This window comes from Oryzias melastigma, linkage group LG3 (assembly GCF_002922805.2).
Source record: "Oryzias melastigma strain HK-1 linkage group LG3, ASM292280v2, whole genome shotgun sequence".
NCBI classification, from domain to species: domain Eukaryota; kingdom Metazoa; phylum Chordata; class Actinopteri; order Beloniformes; family Adrianichthyidae; genus Oryzias; species Oryzias melastigma.
Window position 1 is genome coordinate 16,292,348 of NC_050514.1, and position 18,717 is coordinate 16,311,064.

General features: G+C 38.3%; 2 protein-coding genes across 2 annotated transcripts in view; one reads left to right on the top strand and one right to left on the bottom strand.

Annotated features, from left to right (window-relative positions):
* On the top strand, positions 1–14,079 carry ext2 (exostosin glycosyltransferase 2). The gene is made up of 15 exons (XM_024295796.1): positions 1–165; positions 521–861; positions 942–1,165; positions 1,482–1,571; positions 2,837–2,953; positions 3,146–3,341; positions 3,496–3,635; positions 3,740–3,833; positions 6,642–6,773; positions 9,411–9,600; positions 11,324–11,490; positions 12,098–12,241; positions 12,316–12,444; positions 12,879–12,961; positions 13,096–14,079. Exons 2-15 carry the CDS (start codon positions 547–549, stop codon positions 13,232–13,234), a joined length of 2,160 nt encoding a protein of 719 aa, XP_024151564.1. The 5' UTR covers positions 1–165; positions 521–546; the 3' UTR covers positions 13,235–14,079.
* The window catches only part of alx4a (ALX homeobox 4a), a 20,169-nt gene continuing 15,376 nt past the window's right edge, over positions 13,925–18,717 (bottom strand). Inside the window, exons 3-4 of the mRNA XM_024294876.2 lie at positions 18,482–18,610; positions 13,925–17,358 (exon numbers count right to left, since the gene is read on the bottom strand). Coding sequence (XP_024150644.1) covers positions 17,050–17,358; positions 18,482–18,610 — 438 coding nt within the window. The 3' untranslated portion in view covers positions 13,925–17,049. The remainder of the gene's footprint in view (positions 17,359–18,481; positions 18,611–18,717) is intronic.

Genomic DNA, 18,717 nt, shown 5'->3' on the forward strand with positions numbered 1-18,717 from the left:
TCTATGCTCGAGTAAAAAGAAAAGCAACTTCCGGAAATCACTGAACTACTTCCCGTTTAATGCTAGTGACGCTAAGATCAGATTTGTTTTTTTCCTAAATGTAGCCAGATATGTAATTTGTAGCTATGATTTTGCAGTAGACGGGCGTTAGCCAATAATATCTGGGTATGTAAGACAACTTTTAGTTTTATTATCTGTTTACATTTTATGGTTTATAGTCGAACACTTTCTGCGGAAAAGATAGTAAATGGCACAGCTGCTAGTTTACGTTAGCACCTCCTAACAAGAAATGACAAATGAGAATTATTTATGTTTTCGAGCTGGAAATTCTTGAACATTTATTTTTTTCATGTTTGTGTATTTTGTTCAAATTTGTCGCAACGATATTATATCTGGTGAATGTTTTTAGCTTACACCGGTGTAACTGTTTACGACGCATTAGCTTGGTTAGCTTTCCTGTATAGTCAGCAGACGATCTATATACTTATTTTCAATCATATGTATTTGTTCATTTTCTCAGCGGCTGGACAAACATAGGTGTCAGCCATGTATACCTCTGGGAAATACAACTCTCGGGGTCCTGCTTTGATCCCACGGATGAAAATCAAGCATCGCATTTACTACATCACCCTTTTCTCCGTGGTGCTACTTGGACTGATCGCCACCGGGATGTTTCAGTTTTGGCCGCACTCCATTGAGTCCACAGCGGACTGGACACTTGATAAGCGCAGCATCCACGACGCACCTCTTATCCGGCTTCCTGTATCCAGTCCCATACCCGAGAGGGGGGACCTCAGCTGCCGAATGCACACCTGCTTTGATGTGTACAGATGTGGCTACAATCCGAAGAACAGAATCAAGGTAGCTGCTGATCTCCACAGCTTTCTAAACAAAAAATATGTATGTTGTTGACACTGATATATTATTAAAATGCTTTGCAGGTGTATATCTACCCTCTACAGAGGTTTGCAGATGAGCTCGGGGTACCCATTAGCAGCACAGGGCTGTCACGTGAATACAACGACCTGCTCAGTGCAATCTCAGACAGTGACTTTTACACTGATGATGTTACCAGGGCTTGTCTTTTCATTCCCTCGATTGATGTGCTGAATCAGAACTCCCTGCGGATCAGGGAAACGGCTCAAGCTCTGGCAATGTTACCCAGGCAAGTCATTTCAATTTACACAGGCTTAATTTTGTTTAATAGTTTAGTTTGTAGCTGCTAATGTTTTATCCACATGAATGCAAGGATTCAGGGTTTTCTGGATAAATACTGACTCATAGAAATACATTTTTAGTTTGCCATATATGTTAATTTTATTGTTTGGACAGATCAATCTATATTTGGCAAAAAAGACTTAGATTTTATAATCCGTTAATACAACCTCACCTAGATCAAACAAATCTCCTGTCTTCTTTTTAACTCTCTCGGCAAGAATTTTAAGTTCTTTCCAGCTCTAAGCGGGTTTTGCTTTTATCAGATGGGACAAAGGGATGAACCACCTCCTTTTCAACATGTTACCTGGAGGCCCCCCTGACTACAACACTGCCTTGGATGTTCCAAGAGACAGGTACATCACACTCATCAATTTTTTTTTGTCTCCCTTTGCTCTGCAGTCTCCAAACACAGCATGACTCTAAAATAGTTCTTACCCTTTTTTGTTGACAATATGGTGCAAACATAGTGTGTAAAGGCAAGAATCATTACATGTACATTTTTTTCTTATCTTACAGCACACACATATTCTATATTTGTATTTTTGAACTGCTAAAGAAAATTTTCATTATAGCACTTTTCTTTTAACAAATACATAATTGTATTTATTTTGTTTTTAAGCTGTCACAATGATTGCTGCCAATTCAATTTTATTGTGCCAATATTTGCAATGATAAAAAGGATTCTAATTTTGCGACTCTATAATTAGTGTAACTAATTTTTTTACTGTAGCAGCTAATAATATTTTATTCAAAAAAATCAGTGTGGTTTACCAGATTTATTCTCATTTTTAATACTCATAAGGATTAAAAAAAATGTGCCTGGTCAAGTTATTAAGGAAAGTGAAATTTCATTACAGAAGTTTTTTTTTCTTTTTTTTTTACACAAAAGCTGTGCTATAGTTGAAAGCAGTATCGATTGTAACAGAGACAAATTGTAAATTCATCTCTCAGTTTGAAAGTGTTTACAGGGATGGATACAAGGGTTTAACCGTCTGATGGTATTTTACTGACAGTGTTTTTTAAGGTAAAGGCTTTCTTTTTTGGGCTGTGCTTATAAACACAAAGACCAAAGTCAGAACCTGAATTACTAAAGAAATTATGAGACTTTTTCAAAAACATCAATACAGCAATGAACTTAGTCTGTGGTTTAGGGCTAACATGCTAGTAGCCTTCCACTCCTGCCAGTCTCAAGAAAGATCTGCAGTTTCATACAAATGGGAATTTCTCAACAGTTTTTGTTGCTACGAATTAAGCACTATATAAATCATCTCTCTGTGTGCTCTGTACTTCCCTAGCTGAACTGAGGTCTCTGTGTAAGAAGTGGCCAGTCAGGGAAGCTATTTTTTTATAATGTCCCACATACAAACATACACCCTAGCTTTGATAAAACATATTTACATATGGCATAGCTGAATGCCTCTTCTTCTCCATTTTGCTCAGAGCTTCACCAGAGTCCGATGTTTTTTCTGATGTTTCTTCTTCCTTTTAGCTTTTACAGCATCCAAACAAAATATCGGGTTATACTACACTATGTCTTTGTAGTCAAAAGTGAAACTAAATTTTAACTGGAAACCTCCCGATGGAAACGTTCAAATAAATCCAGTTGTGTTTGTTTCAGAGCCCTTTTAGCTGGAGGCGGTTTCTCTACATGGACCTACAGGCAGGGTTATGATATCAGCATCCCAGTTTACAGCCCTCTGTCTGCAGATGTTGAGCTGCCCGAGAAACAACCTGGGTGAGCAAATACAGCACAGTAATTGCTGTCTTTCTCCATAATTTCAATATCATATAACTTGTCTACAGTATTTGCTGTATGGCTGTCTTTAAGTGAATTCAAGTTATTTCACTTTGTAAGGCAACTAATAATGTGGTTTTCCTCATTAGTTTTATGAAACAATAATTATTTTAATGCTTCTTGTCTTCGCAGGCCGCGACGTTACTTTATTTTGTCTTCTCAAACGGCAATTCATCGAGAATATCGCGCCGAACTGGAGCGGCTAAAGGAGGAAAACGGAGAAGCTCTTCTTCTCCTGGATAAGTGCAGTAATCTGTCCCAAGGTGCTGCCTCTGCACGAAAGCGATGCTACAAAGGCCAGGTGTACGACTACCCACAGATTCTGCAGGTGTGAGGCTCAGCAGCATTACTGAAAAGAGTTTGTGTTTTATAATCAGTTTTAGTGACTTTACAGTCAGCTTTCATCTTACTTTGTAATGTAGAGTTTTTGAATTGATTTAATTTATTCTACACTTAACCTCCTGAACACCGTTTTTCCACAGGAATCTTCTTTCTGCGTTGTCTTGCGAGGAGCACGTCTGGGTCAGGCGACCCTGAGTGATGTGCTTCAGGCTGGATGTGTCCCAGTTATTTTAGCTGACTCCTATATTCTGCCGTTTTCTGAAGTGCTCGACTGGAAAAGGTTTGCTTGGGTCTTACAAAACAAGAACAACTATTTCAAAAAATATTTATTTTTTTAATTTCCACTTAGCTATTTTGATGTTTTCGTCCTTTACATCCTTCCAGAGCTTCTGTGGTCATTCCAGAGGAGAAGCTGTCAGAGATGTACACCATACTGAAGAGCATTCCACACAGACAAGTTGAAGAAATGCAGAGACAGGTAAAGCCACAGTTTCTAGTTTAAATACAATTAGCTTCAACATAAAGCAGAAATAAGTCATAAGAGTAGTCATCATTTCTACTGATCAAACATTTCAAGCCAAAGAAAAACTGAATTCAGTTACAAAAAAGCCTTGAACCCTTCACTATGCCAATTAGGTTTCAGTTTTTGGTAAGTGTGGACTGCTAGCAACGATCAAGATAGTATTTATCTGATACTGTTATCATTATGGTTTAGTGGGATGGACTTTGAATAGAATGAATCAACCTGATTATCTTATAATCTTACATCACCCGACAGTAAAAGGCTGTAACATAGTTAAATTGTAATATAAAAAAGTGTCACCCATCCTGATTGGGTGTTTTCTGTTTTTTTCTTCTGTCTTAAACTGTGTATTGTAAACTGAATCGTTTATATTTTCTTATTACATTTCCTAACATTTGAATGAGTTCAGAAGCATTGAAGTGGGATGAGTGTTCAAACAAAAAGAAATCAGGACAAGAGAAATTTTACACCCCTATATGTTCTGTCATGGCTGATCAAAACATAAAAGATTCTAATATTTTATGGTTTACATTTTTTCAGATTGTACAAATTTGTGGAAATTAAGATAAATACTTTGAGTAAATACAGTGAATGCCTCTTTAGTCATACATTGTTGTAAGCAGGAACTACCATTGACTTATCATCTAACATGCATTTTATCTTATTAATTAATAAAATCAAATGCATGAATTTTAAAACACAGTGTAAATCAAATTGTTTTTGACATTAAGACTGTTATTTTCCAATAGCTATATGCTCCAACAAAAAACTTTTAGCTTGGATTTCTTCTTTCATTATGTTAAACTTGTGTATTTTATGAATATTTCCAGCAGGGGGCTCAGCAGCCAATGCTTTAGTTCCCAGTGTATCGCTTCTGCATTTTAGTTAGTATATTAAATAACTGTTTTATAGATGAGCGTGTTTAGTCTGTTTGAAATGTTTAGTTTTCTTCCAGCATCTCTTTTTATTTGGTTCATTTACCTGGATGTATAACGTTGTTGTTGTTCACCTTTTGACACATCCCGTCTGAGTGTTTTGAAATAGTTTCATTTTTTTTGCCGGATGCCTTTCCTGACACAACCCTGTATTTAATCCGGGGGCACCAGATTAAATACCCCTGTGGCTACATTCTCAGGCCGTATCATGAAGGGTCTTTCCTAAGGACCCACACTGTATGAAGCTCATTGAAACTCAGGTTTCCTGTGTGCCAGCCTTACACCCAAGTATTTTAAATGTAAACGTGAAGGTTAAAATACTGAGCAAAATATGGAAGATTGGAGTCCCACATTCCTATGGTTATTTTTAAAATGCTGGTGATCAATAATAAAGTGAAAACATGGTGGATCTGGACTGTAGAGTAATGAGTAATTAATAAAACGGTTTGTCATTGGTTACATCACAAAAACTAATAATTACCTGATTCTGTGTTCAGCTCTTTACTGGTTGGATTTTGTCCAAATACATTTTATTATTAACTTTTTCTAACATTTCAATATAGATTTATGTGAACCAAGCTTTATTTAATTCATTATTTTGACATTTTATGGCAACAGTTATAAAAAAAAATGTAATTGAGTATGTTTTAAATAGAAAATAAGCAAAACACTGATGGGTTTCAACAGATTGTTTTATCCAATGACATGCAGGTGTAATGGCTCAATCCGTTATGGTTAACTTATAGCTTAAGTTACAATATACATAGTAAATATTCCACAATTTTCTTCTGCGGCAGCAGACCAAGCACCGCCTGGTTCATGGCACATATGCTGCATATGGAAGCCAAAGTGATGGTTTCTTTTTTCTTGCAGTGATGTCTGTTCTTCTCTCCTCATAAAAATTCCTGCAGGCGCTGGAAGAGGGTGGAGGGTGGCTGCATGAGCCCTGGGGCCAGCTAAATGTTCTTTCTGCCTCCTCCCGGTCGGAAAAGAAACTTTCATCACTTGTTGATTTATAGACCCCTGAGATGGGAACGTCCTTTTAGATTCTCTTCACCCCTGTTTTTGGAAATGAGTGCTGCTGGGATTTTATTTTATTTTCTATTATTTTTTTTTCTTTTTGGGTCTGGAAAATATAGTTACATGTTTTTTTCCACATAAAAAAGTGAAACATTCTCCAAAATTCTTTAAAAAATTAAGTTTGGAGTAGTTAACAGTAGCTTGGGGGTTTCTATGAAGCTTCATCACTTGTTATAGATTTTTTTTCTCTATTTCAATCTCACCTTTTGAAGAAAATCTGAATTTTTAGAGGCCCAGCATCAAGTGTGATCTCTTTAATATATGCCTTTAGAGTTCAGCCACTATGAAGTCTGTTATTTAAACAATCATCTGTTAAAGTTAAGCAAAGACAGACCAAAGAGCTTTCATAGGACTCCAGAAGATCTGTTAAGGAACAGGAAGATACCTAACAATTTTTTTTTTAAGTGTACTTTTGTCCGAACTGTATTTGTCCTTTTAATTGAAAAAAATGTGGGGAAAAACACAACATTGAATGCTGCAATATTTAAGAAAGACATATGATTGTTTGTTTACTAGTATTTACTTTGATGTGACAAAAGTATTAAAAGGTATTCTTAAACACAACAAATGCACACAGAACAAATGGTTATATGGAAATATGTTTATATAATCAGACAATAACTGAAGGATCTGCTACTAAATCAGTTTGTTTGATTACATTTGTTTATTTCAATTAACCTGAGTTTTCTTCTACTTCAGTTTTGATTTGTGCACACCGTTTGAAGCGCGTCTTCTCTTTTGTCTTCAGGCACGCTGGTTCTGGGATGCCTACTTTAGCTCCATGAAGGCTGTTGGTTTGACGACGCTGCAGATTATCAATGATCGCATTTATCCTTACGCAGCACGCACTTACGAGCAGTGGAACAATCCACCTGTGGTGGTACGTGACATGTCTTGTTGTTTTTCATCTTTCAGCCTCCATCAGTTTTTTTGTTGCTGTTTTTGATTCTTCAAATGCTAATGTCAAGATTAGATCAGCGTAATTTAATGCCATCTCTTGTGCTCTACCACATCAAACTGTTTCTTACTTCTCTGCTCCCTGTGGATCAAAGCTTCTATAGCAGAGAAACAGTAGAAAACTCTTCATCTGAAGGCGGCACGTCATGATTTGGTGCACACCCAGATCTCTCCGAGGCAGCCAGTTTGTGTCAGCACTTCTGCACTAACAACCTCCCTTGGTTGTGGGGAAAAATAAGTTCCTTCTTGTTATCGTCATTGCGTCTTGTGGAGCGCTCCGTATGGCGAAGAAGGATGGGTGTCTGGATCCAGCTCGGCTCTGGCTGTGGGAATCCGCGGCTGCAGACATGTTGGCTCGACAGTCATCTCTCAGGAGTTGTTAATCAGACCCGGTTTGATCCGGAGATCCCTTCAAACTACGCCTGGGAACGAGGCGTGCGAATGTCACCATGTGTGTAGCTGCATAATAATCCCTTCTAGCCATCAAATTTCTACAGCTATTGCGTTATAGCTCCACTAAATGCTGCAATTAGTGAGCTGGAAGTCACCATGAGGATGTGTGGGTGGAACTGTGTAGCTCTTTTGATGTTTTTTTGAAAGTTATTTTCCATTATAATTGATTGCTTTAACTTTTAACGTGTCTTCTATAATCAAACTTGACATTACTAGTATAAAATGTGCTATTAAGGGTCCAATCTATCAGCATCACCATAGTCTTTAAGTTTGACCAGACTCTGAGGATCTTAATTGTGTCGGGCTGCAGACCTTTGGCCGCTCCTGCCCCAAACGAACTAACGTTTTGTTGTTTTCTTTCTTCCTCAATCAATTTGGTGAATGGATGGTGAAAAGAGCTCGCACACAGCACTAAATAAATCAGGCAGACATTTTTTTTCCGCCTCTCCTCCGTAAGTCTTTAAGGTGGTAATTGGAAGCACATTGTTCAGGGCTGCAGAAGCCTTCGTAGAGGAGGGGGCTTCAGATTGAGACAAACTGGTTTTTGTTTATGTGTGCTTGGAGCACATTTATACACATACTAACTCAGACTTTTAGGTTTAAATCACCAATTGTTGTTTAGTTTATTTCATTTTAATGGAGGATCAATTGACAACAGTTTCTCATTTACAAACTTAGTATTTTAGTGATAGCAATACTCTTGTAGTAAAGCTTTGAAATTACTAAACCATCTTCAAGTAACTACAAGTGATTATAACATGTATTTGGATATAATATCAGTTGTAATGATCTGTTTTAGGACCTTAAACAACTTTAAAAGTAAAAAAAAAAAAAAATCTGCTGTCTGCTAGTCAGATAGTTTGAACTACCAGCATCCCCTCGTCAAAATCCCTTTAACTTCTAAACTCCAGATTGACCCAAATGGAATCATCTGTGTGAGTTTTTTTGTTATGAAAAAAAGCTCTAGAAAAACTGTCCAAACTGCAAACTTTTGCATTTTATTTGTCAGTGTGAGTGTGGCTACACTGGAACGAGCTGTAAGTCGTCTTCTGTGCAAAAAAAAAAGTTAGCTTTCTGTCCTTTTGAAGGTTTTTAGGATGAGTTAACTGCTTCATCAGTTCAAAAACCTTAAATAAAAGTCCTTCTTTTGAGTGCACGTATAAAATGTTAAAAAGAGAGATACTCCTTAAGATCTTTGGGGATGTGCAGACCTGCGGCTCCCTTTTCATCTCATTTATTCTGTTTGACAAATGGCTTAAGTGGTCTCAGCACGCCCTACTCCCGTTTTTATGCTTCTTACTTTAATTATTTCCACCTCTTTTCCAATGACAATGTGACAACGACCACAGGAAAGTTTCCACTTGCCAGTAAAGTAAATTTTTATTGGTGGTGGAGTGACTGATGTGTAAAAAAGCAGTGGCTGTGTTTCTGTCGGCAGACGTGCGTCGATGCCGTGTAAGGAGCCACATAATCACTCTGTGGCCACCAGAGAAGAGAAGAAACGGACTTTATTCGTGCTTTAAGAAACCCGCTGCTTTATAGTTTTTATAAATTTGCCGTTTTTTGGAACCTGTTTGAGTGAATGTCTTTGAGTAGTGGAACTTTTTTAAAACCTCCAGGAAAGTTTCTCCAAAGACGGATAATATCTTACAAAGGAAAAACATAAAACTTTTCTTTTTTCTAATGAGTAAGTTTTTTGTTCCCACAGTAGGCAGCAGCGGAAGTTTTTCTAATTTCTTTTTTTCTTTCTTTTAAAAGTTAGTATGAAGTATTTATATATATGTCCATTTAGTGTATACCTAAACTAAATGTACCTACAGGCCATTTTTTTAAAACTCCTCTCCATTTCTGTTGCATTTCTCCTGCTTGACATGATCATTTTATGTCTTATAACAACCAGAAATTCATTGTTTTTCTGTGTTGGTGCCTTTAGTTTGTTTGGTACTTTTGTAGATTGGCATTATACAGAAAAATGAGGATCAATCAAAACATTTTTTGGACATCTGATGATAACGCAATTTAACAATCACATCAGTTGACGTGGATCATGAGATGTTTCTGGTCTAACCAGCGTGTTCTGTTTGTTTTTTTTTTTTTTTCTGTGCAGAAGTGGTCCAGTGTGAACAGCCCACTGTTCTTGCCACTTATTCCTCCACGAGCTCCGGGCTTCACAGCAGTGGTGCTGACCTACGATCGGGTGGAGAGTCTCTTCAGGGTCATCACGGAAATCTCCAAGGTGCCGAGCTTGGCTAAGCTGTTGGTGGTGTGGAACAACCAGAACAAGAGTCCTCCTGAAGGTGAGTGTAGCACAAAAAGTTGGATCGATTTAAGCTTTTTCTGTCACAAAAAAAAACAATATCACCCCACAAACAACTGTTACCATAGAAAATAATATTATGGTTGAAGCTTTGGCTTCAGGTAGCTCATTTATTGAGGTATTAGCTGAATTTGCTGCTGTTTTACTCCAATTTAAACTTTTATTTCATTTAAGCAATTGATCTTGATACAAACTGTTATATGCAAACTTTTCTCTTAACATCCTAAACGGAAAATAAAAACTGCTAAACTTGTGTCTAAACTGAACATGTAGTTCCTGCTGATTCTTTCTATACTCTTAAGCTTTTTAATTTGAACATTTTACTAAGAGTTTTAGTTTTTTAAGAATAATATGGCAAAAAAATGTCTAATAGTCTGTATGAAGCTCTCTTGAGGCTGTGTACACACTGGGCATTTGATGAGCATCTAAGAACTTTTAACCCATGGTGTTCCCACTGGACAAAGAGGGAGGGGCTTCTTATTTTTTATTTATTTTTTATTTTTATTTTAGAGTTTTGTTGTTCTTAAAAAAAACCTTCTATTATCTTTCTGCTCTACTTTTAACACTAAGTAGATAGATGTCTAGCCAATTGTCTATACACCGTTTTCAAAGAGTTGCAGTGACAGCAGCATGGTTGAGTGAGTGCGGGGGAGAATTGGGATCTATATTAGCATTTTTCCTGACAATAGCTTTTTGCCAGTAAACCTCAGATGTGATTAGGAGGACCTGCAGCTCCTTTTTTGAGCTGCCAGCCCCCAGTCTCTGTATTAATGTGGAGACACATTCTTTGTGATCTCTGCTGTGGTTCGTGCCATGGACACTGCCCAAGATCTTTGAAAAGCTCCCCAGAGAAAAAAGGCTCTGGTGATCTTCCTCATGAAGAATCATGGTGTGGTTAGATTTGCACGTGCTTGAGGTTTGGGTAACAATGTGAGCCTGGCGGGTGAAGTTTTGACTCTCGGGGCGGCATTTTCCAACGCCACTTATGGTTTTGAAATCTCTGTTTGTGGTTAGAGCAAAGATCTGTAAACTTCTTCTGACACTGATATGGACGGATTTATTTTTAAAAATGGTTTGTGTTTCTTCATTTTAACAGTCCCCTTTGGCTTATTTGAAGGTGACATTGTTCTTAAGTCTGACAAATCAAGTGGATTTTTAATTCTGAAGCTGCGTTTACACCACTCTAGTCAATGAATGCATGTTTCAGGCTTCCACATACAAACCTCTCACATTCATGCTCTTTACAAAGCGCCTGGCCATTGAACACTAGTGAAAGTTCAACTTTGACCAATCAGGGACTTGGATTTGGTAGTGACGTATGGATGCCGTCTTTGTTTTATTTAATTCATAGAAGTGCCAGCCATTTGAAAATTGATTAATAAATGTGGTTTGCGTCCGGACAGAATTTAATGACACCAAGTGTTTTTATATATTGGAATTAGAGCTGTGAAAGAAGAAGCCTTTTGCTCCAAACCTCTTCCAATTTGCTGACGGACATTTTCTAGTAAACAGTGGAAAAAGGAAAAGGAGAAGAAGCCCCTCCCTGCTTGTCCAATGTGAACACCATGGGCTAAACGTTTGTTCAAGAATGCGTCTACATGGCTTTAGGCGTTTTTTGATAAGGTTCTGAAAAATAATCTTTTCTTATAACTGTGTCTTTATGTCAAACTGAAAATGTGCTTTTACTTTTATGTTTTCGTCAGAATCTCTTTGGCCAAAGGTCAGCGTCCCTCTCAAAGTGGTGCGAACTAAAGAGAACAAGCTGAGTAACCGCTTCTTCCCCTACGATGAAATCGAAACCGAAGCTGTGCTCGCCATCGATGACGACATCATCATGCTAACGTCTGATGAACTGCAGTTTGGCTATGAGGTGAGAAATGCACTCTACAGAAGCCAACTGAAGAAAACCCAATAAATCCCCTTCAAGTTGACGGCAGAGTTTGGAGTGACGGAGGAGAATTCCTGTCAGAGGTGACTTCCTGCTGAGTGTGTTTGATGTGGGCTGCAGATAGACAGGCCTGCAGCTGATGCTTTCCATGCACACATCACCTGCTCAACCTAACGTTGCACAGCACTCACCTGAATCCATTTAGCAGTCATTTTACAAAATGGTCTCAGTTTAGGGTTAATTACATGGAATTACAGGCAGAACAGTAGACGTTCTTTGATTGGTGATGATGCGTTTAATGTGAAGCACAGCTCCTGCTGGTAATATTTTCAAGAGATTATGTTCAGCATGAAGGCTTATTCTCTGCCCCGAGCGTTTTGTTTTGTTACACAGCGTCCAGGTAGTTGACATTCAGCTGTTATTTTTGGCCCCGAGATAAAAGGGAAGACGGAGATGGATGGTAGTTTAAGTCGAGATCGTCCGTTCTCAGATCTCAGACAGCCTCTGCATCATTCGTCTTCCAACATGAGTGCTTCATTGAAGCTGAACGCGCCAGACAATCCTTCTCCTGTCCGTTTATTTCCTCCAGGTGTGGCGGGAGTTTCCTGACAGGCTGGTGGGCTACCCAGGCCGCCTGCACCTCTGGGATCATGAAATGGGGAAGTGGAAGTACGAGTCTGAGTGGACAAACGAGGTTTCCATGGTTTTAACTGGAGCCGCTTTCTACCATAAGGTGAACATTGTCAGAAGTTTCTTTTAAAAATCACGTTGAAGGACTCCTACTAAAAGTGTTTTTATCTGTTTCAGTACTTTAACTATTTGTACACATACAAGATGCCAGGAGACATCAAGAACTGGGTGGACGCCCACATGAACTGTGAAGATATTGCAATGAACTTTCTGGTGGCTAACATAACAGGCAAAGCCCCTATAAAGGTACATCTACAGACTCGGTGGTTTGGTCTTGTTGGGGGAGGCTGCAGCCTCAAACATTTCTGTGTCTGATCAGCTCTCACCCTTCTGCAATCACTGCCTCCCACCTTCTTCATTATATCGCCTCCGCCAAGGTGGAGGGACCAACCTTTGCCTCCCTTATCTGGCTGTCACTCACCGACACCCTCCACCCGGCATGTTTTCCTTAAGTTCACCAGAAAACGTCCATTCCATTCTGTCAAACCCTCGGTTCCACACTTATCTACACCTGCTCTCCTCCCTCCAGGTTCTCTCTTTCTTTTCCCTTCACCGGGCGGATGCTGGGTCTATACGTCTAATGAAATGAGATCAGACAGCTTCTGCCCAGGCAGCCCAGGTTTAACAAATTGCTGAAGTGAGTACAGAGTTTGTGTGACTGGACTCTTGTTTCTGTTTAGGTGACCCCACGGAAAAAGTTCAAGTGTCCCGAATGCACCGCAATTGATGGACTGTCCTTAGATCAGACTCACATGGTTGAGAGGTATGGGTTTGAGAAATCTTTGGTGAAATACATCTGAACAGTTTAACTAACAATATTGTAGTAGTAATCAGTGAAATGTATCACACACACTGTTCAGTGAATTTTTGTTTGACCCTCTGTTTATGTGATTGTAGGTCGGAGTGCATCAACAAGTTTGCTTCTGTTTTTGGAACCATGCCTCTGAAGGTGGTGGAGCACCGCGCCGACCCGGTGCTCTATAAAGACGACTTCCCGGAGAAGCTCAAGAGCTTTCCCAACATCGGCAGCCTCTGACCTTCCTGCAGTGACGATGTGGATCTCCTCGCAACACTTTAAAGACATTTCACCGACACAGTGCTTCTTCATGTCAAGATGCCAGTATTTAGTCTCAGCTGTAGTGCAGTTTTTACACATTTCAAACGCAGAACCATCTTTTTGCGTGTTTTTAAAATCACAAAGCGCACGATAAGCAGGTCATGTTCCAGGACGAAGGTCATCCGATGGTTAACCCGTCATTGTTACTGTTTCACTGCTGAACAAGCACTGCTCCTCTGGAAGTGTACATACTTATATTATGCAGCAGTGCTGTACGATAGAGATAATTTATGACCTTTCAGCAAACATTTCTTTATATTTTTTTGTGCTTCTCAAAAAAAACGACAGAATAAAATTCTGTTTATAAGAAAAAAACATAATTGCGTTTTTTCCTGCATCACGTGATCAGATCGGAACTGTAGACGATATAGTGAGCAACCGCTGACTTTGAGTGACTCTAAGCCACTGTTTTAATTCTCTATGATTTTATACTTCCTGTTCAAGACTGTTTATTGTATTTATATGTAAAAGAAGAGCAGAGTTATTTCAGTTACACGTCTGGGCACTTTTTCTGCAGTTTTTTGTAAGCCTTATGGTTTTACTACATTTTAGAGTAAATGCCTGTAGAAAGTTTGTTTTGTAGAATTTTTACTTATTTTTTTTGTTTTGTTTTTGGTGTCGCATTTCAAGGTTTAGAGTGTAACTTTAAGATTCATTATCACTGCCGCCTTTTTTTATTTTCCTTTTCTATTGCAGACGTTTGGAAATGTGCTGAGTTGTACAAAAAAAATTATAGTTCATAAGTAAAGTTCACGTCTATAACATTTTGGAGTCTTTTTTTTTTTTTAATGTGTGAAGTTGAACCTCAGAGTGATGCTTTCTCTCTGACGCTGCTGCGCCGCCTGTCACCTGTTGTTAATATGTGCTGCATAATCCTCCCTGTTCTGTGTCAGCAGTTCAAAAGGGTGCAGTTCGTATTTTTGTCAGCTTCAATTAGTGTGACACTATTGCGGGTTATGAGATCTGATTTCAGTGCTACGGCCTTTCAAAGGGGCTAAAATACACCGGGATTTCAGGAGCTGACTATAAACATGCTGTCATGCACGGCGATGCAAAAGCTTGGCATAAAAAGTAACTTTTAATTGAAGAATTGTTGCCTTTCTTCACTCTTTATGACAGCATTTGTTCAGCTGAAGACTGGGAGAAGCAAATAACACCAACTGCACCATTTATAGAGTTTGTCCTTTTAACTCTGATCACACCAAAAATGATTCTGCCTCAAAGTGCAATAACTTATCGAACTTTAATCACAAAACAAACCAGCAGATTCATGCTCTTAATTGGAGTTACACAAACATGGAAAGATTGCATATAAAGAGAAAGGTTCAAACACACAACTACATACATTTTAGAAAAGTGATGCACTCCAATACTTGATAAATTGAGTAAAAAGAAAACAGCCCAAGAGTCTCGTGACAATTCAGTCCGGCATTCATGCTCAACAGAGCATGTTTGCATTTCCTTTACTGATTGCTTAGGTTCAGTAGTATAAAAAATGATGAGAGTTTGATCAATCAAGAATGGAGTCATGCAGAAGTGCCTAAAAAAACATGACTGAATTGATGCGTGTCCCACATCATGTTTAAGTCCATACCGAAGTGTTTCAGTAAACCTGAGCAGTGCAGTTGTTTGGTTTTTTTCCAGGGGAACAATCTGAGTGATGCACAGACGGCCTTGTCTATCCGGACATGCAATCCTCCACAAAGCTCAGTGTTAATTAAAAAGCCTTCCAGGCGCGGCTGTGCTTCGGACGGTGCAGCCGAGGGCCTGCAGCTTCAAGCTGGTGGACGTGAGTGAAGGGAGAGGCACAGTGTGATAGGAGGGGCTCATCTTTGAAAGTAGAGCCTTGACAGCTGAGGGGGGGAAGCATGTGTGAGGCATGTTTGTTTTGCATTTACCCCCTGAGCACAGCTGTGTGCACTGTCCTTTTTCCCAGAACACCGGAACACAGCAGACGCCATCACGGCTCACCCTCCGACCACCCCCTCATCGGGCCCCCACGGTCACATCTGAAAGGATTCATCCCTCTCTCGTAAGATCTGTCGCCTATACATGCACATGTTTGGCTGACTACATCTTACTTTTCATATCTACTCTGAAAAAAAATACAGGAAAATGTGGTTCATTTTAGGGAATGGAGGATGACTGTTTCCCTCTAGAGAACACAATCTGCTAAATAAAGAAAATATAAAACCTTTTAAGGATTTTGTGATGGAAAACCTAATTTGTTGCTTGTGTCTCTTAAGGAAGTCATCACCAGGAGCATTAAAAAAAAGTTTGCTGTTGAAAGGAAAATGACATTCTTGGTAAAATATGAGAAAATTGGTTACAGCTCAGATTGGTTTGACTTCTTTTTGTACTCTCAAAGCCTTTGAAACATCTTGTTCAAATAGTGACATGAGCAGAAAATATTCCAGTAATGATTCGTATGATTTTCTTTCAAGATCATTTTGGGGATCCAGGTTTCTCTCACAGATTAGAGAAGTGACAGATTTTATTTTTAAGTTTAAAAAATGTCTAAAGCAACAGAGATGTATCTCATTATATTTTAATTTTAATTCATCTTTTTTGTCTTCTATAAACAAGATTTAGAAAGACGTCTTGATTCGTATAAATCTGTGCAAAATGTTGATTTATTAACAGGAAATAGGAGAGAAGTTAGGTTTAAAACAAATTCTTTGTCTGTTTTAAAGTGACAGAACCTTTTAAAGTACTGATGCAGTAATGAAGCTGCCAAAATGGGACATCTAGTGTCAGAAAATTCAGGTTTGACATCCAGCTTTCACCAAGAAAAAAACACCTGAGTCATAATGTACATATAAAGGAACCAAAATCTTATGAGGAGAGTGTGCCTGTAAAAAACGTTTTCTACTCATGTGTTAAAAAAATGATGAAAAATATGCTTTTGAGAAATAATTTAATTTTATAAAGCTTTACAGCTTCTGATGTGAAATCATTTTTGAAATTTCATGAGGTTTATGACATTGGTTTAGTTTATGGCTTTTCTTGGCATGTAAATGAAATTGAAAATGATGATTCCACCCTCTTTAAAACAGCTACATGTGTTTTAAAGAGGGTGTTTGCTGGTTCCTGTGTCATTTCTGGCTGTTTACCCAACTATTTTTTTTTTTTCCTGAAGCCTTCAAGAAAAGCAGTGTAAGGTGCATTTTTTTCCCTCCCACTTCCTCCTCTGTCTCTCTGGCAGAAGCAGATGTATCCCTCACAAGCTAAAATGACCACATTTTCCCAAATTCTAAGATCTTGTTTTGTTTTGGGAGAAACTTAAATAGTTTTAGTTTAAAATGTTGTTTCATTAGTGTGTTATCACCATGAAATAACTTTTAAAATAAGGATTTCAAAATATAGAGAGTGATGAAGATTATTGTAAAGTGGATGGGACTATAAAGCAAAAAAATAAAAATAAAAAAATAACAGCTTAAAGGAAAAAACATGAACACTTTTAAATTTAAATAGCAAAGTAAAACCAAACTGTCCCAAACTGACAACTGTAGAGACTGTACAAAACAAAAATGTTGTATTTGAGAAAATAAGTGCATATGTTTGTCTGAATTCTGACATTTTTCACCTCTTCCCACTTACTCAGAGGCACTAAAAATAAAACCTGCCATCTCACTACAGAAGGGTCTAGATGCAGCATTTCTGTAGGTGTTGCTGCTTCGCTTTACACAGATGCTTCAGCATCATCATCATCAGCGCGGTCCCTGATCATCCCATCATGTGGCCCAGGATATGGCGGCGCTGTGCTCCTTGGCTTTCATGCGCAAAGCTGCAATGCTGGAGGACTTGCGGTCAGGGTCCATGTTGAGATCGTACGTGTTGATGCCGGGGGATCCGCCGAACAGGCTGCCCATGTGAGGCTGTCCCATGTGAGCCCCGGGGCTGGGAACACCCAGGAAGTCAGACACCCCGCTGGCAGAGTGGGGGTGAGGAGTCATGCAGGGGGTAACGGTGTCGCAGGGGACAACACAGCCTGGAACAGGAGACGCAGCACTGCTGCCACCGAGCCAAGACGGGTTTTGGATCTAGAAGAAAAGAGTTCTTATTTAAAAAGGCTGAACATAGTTATCGTCATTAGCTCAAAATTGACTGATAATCTTATTTCCTTTTATAATTTTCTCACAAATACTAAGAAGAAATATTTGAAGTAGTCAAGGTCAATATTTTTGGTATATTACTTTAAGTGTAAGAAAAAAACACTTTGAAATAGGTTGAAAATGTTAAAAGGACTGAAAACATTTGACTGAAAATGAACCAATTGGCTTTGAAATACAGTTTTACAGATTATAAAAATAATAATAAGATCCAATGTCATGGTGCCTCTGTCAGTCTCCTATAGAACCCACACTTTAAACAAGTATAGAGTTCTCTGATGGAGAACAGAACTCCTTTTTGACAGGTGTAAAAAAGTTGTGCAACCACATTTTTTGATGAATGGTATCGCACTTGGTTCATCAAAAACTGCTTGATTTCTATTATGATTTGGAGAATATTTTTGAAATTCAAAAAGTTTTAAATAAAAACCTGCAGTTCTTTGAAAGGAATTAAATTAATTAGTTTATATTTTTATGAATCTTTCTTATGTTTTGGTTCATGAATTTCTTCTTGAGTAACAAAAAATTATGCATTTTTCATGGGTCAAATTGTTTTTTTCTTAAAAATGTTGCTCACTTACTTGTGCACTTTTATCGTTTATTTTATAGATTGTATATTTTCTGCTCTTAATTTTAACTAATTTTGTTGCTTGTGAACTACCGGTATATGTTGTCACTTTTTTCTGTATAGATATAGATACATGTAATTCCTTTGGGTGGAGGTTTTGAATAAGTCATTAGGGTTTTTGCCTCTCCCTGCACTTTTCTTTATTTTCTTTTGACAAAAATTAAGTAATTTTAGTGACCATAATAGATTTTTTTTTATATTTTTTTTTTCATTCTTGTAAGTTCCAAAATATTGGCTGTTGTGAAGAGTGATTATCAGCTCTGACAGAAAAAAAAACACAGCCTTGTTTTAAATACTTTTTACTATCAAACAAGTAAGCCGTATACAGGACAACTGAAACGTTTGAATGAAAATAGCTATTTCAAGTAAAAGTTAAAAGCTCATTTGCAGATTTGACCTTCGTAGACCAGAACATGGTTTCCATACCTGTGCGTAGTTCTCAGGCCGTGTTAGAAGAGGCAGCTCGTAAGCAGTGGAGAAATGTGTTCGGACCTGCTGCATCTGGCCAAAGCGCTCCCTCTTCCTCCACTTTGCTCTGCGATTCTGGAACCACACCTGTAGGATGAAATTGATTCAATATACTTTTTCTTTTCCCTCTAAACTGACATTTCATCTAAAAACTCAAGACAGCTTTCTATCCTCTACATGGAGCAGCGTCTGCG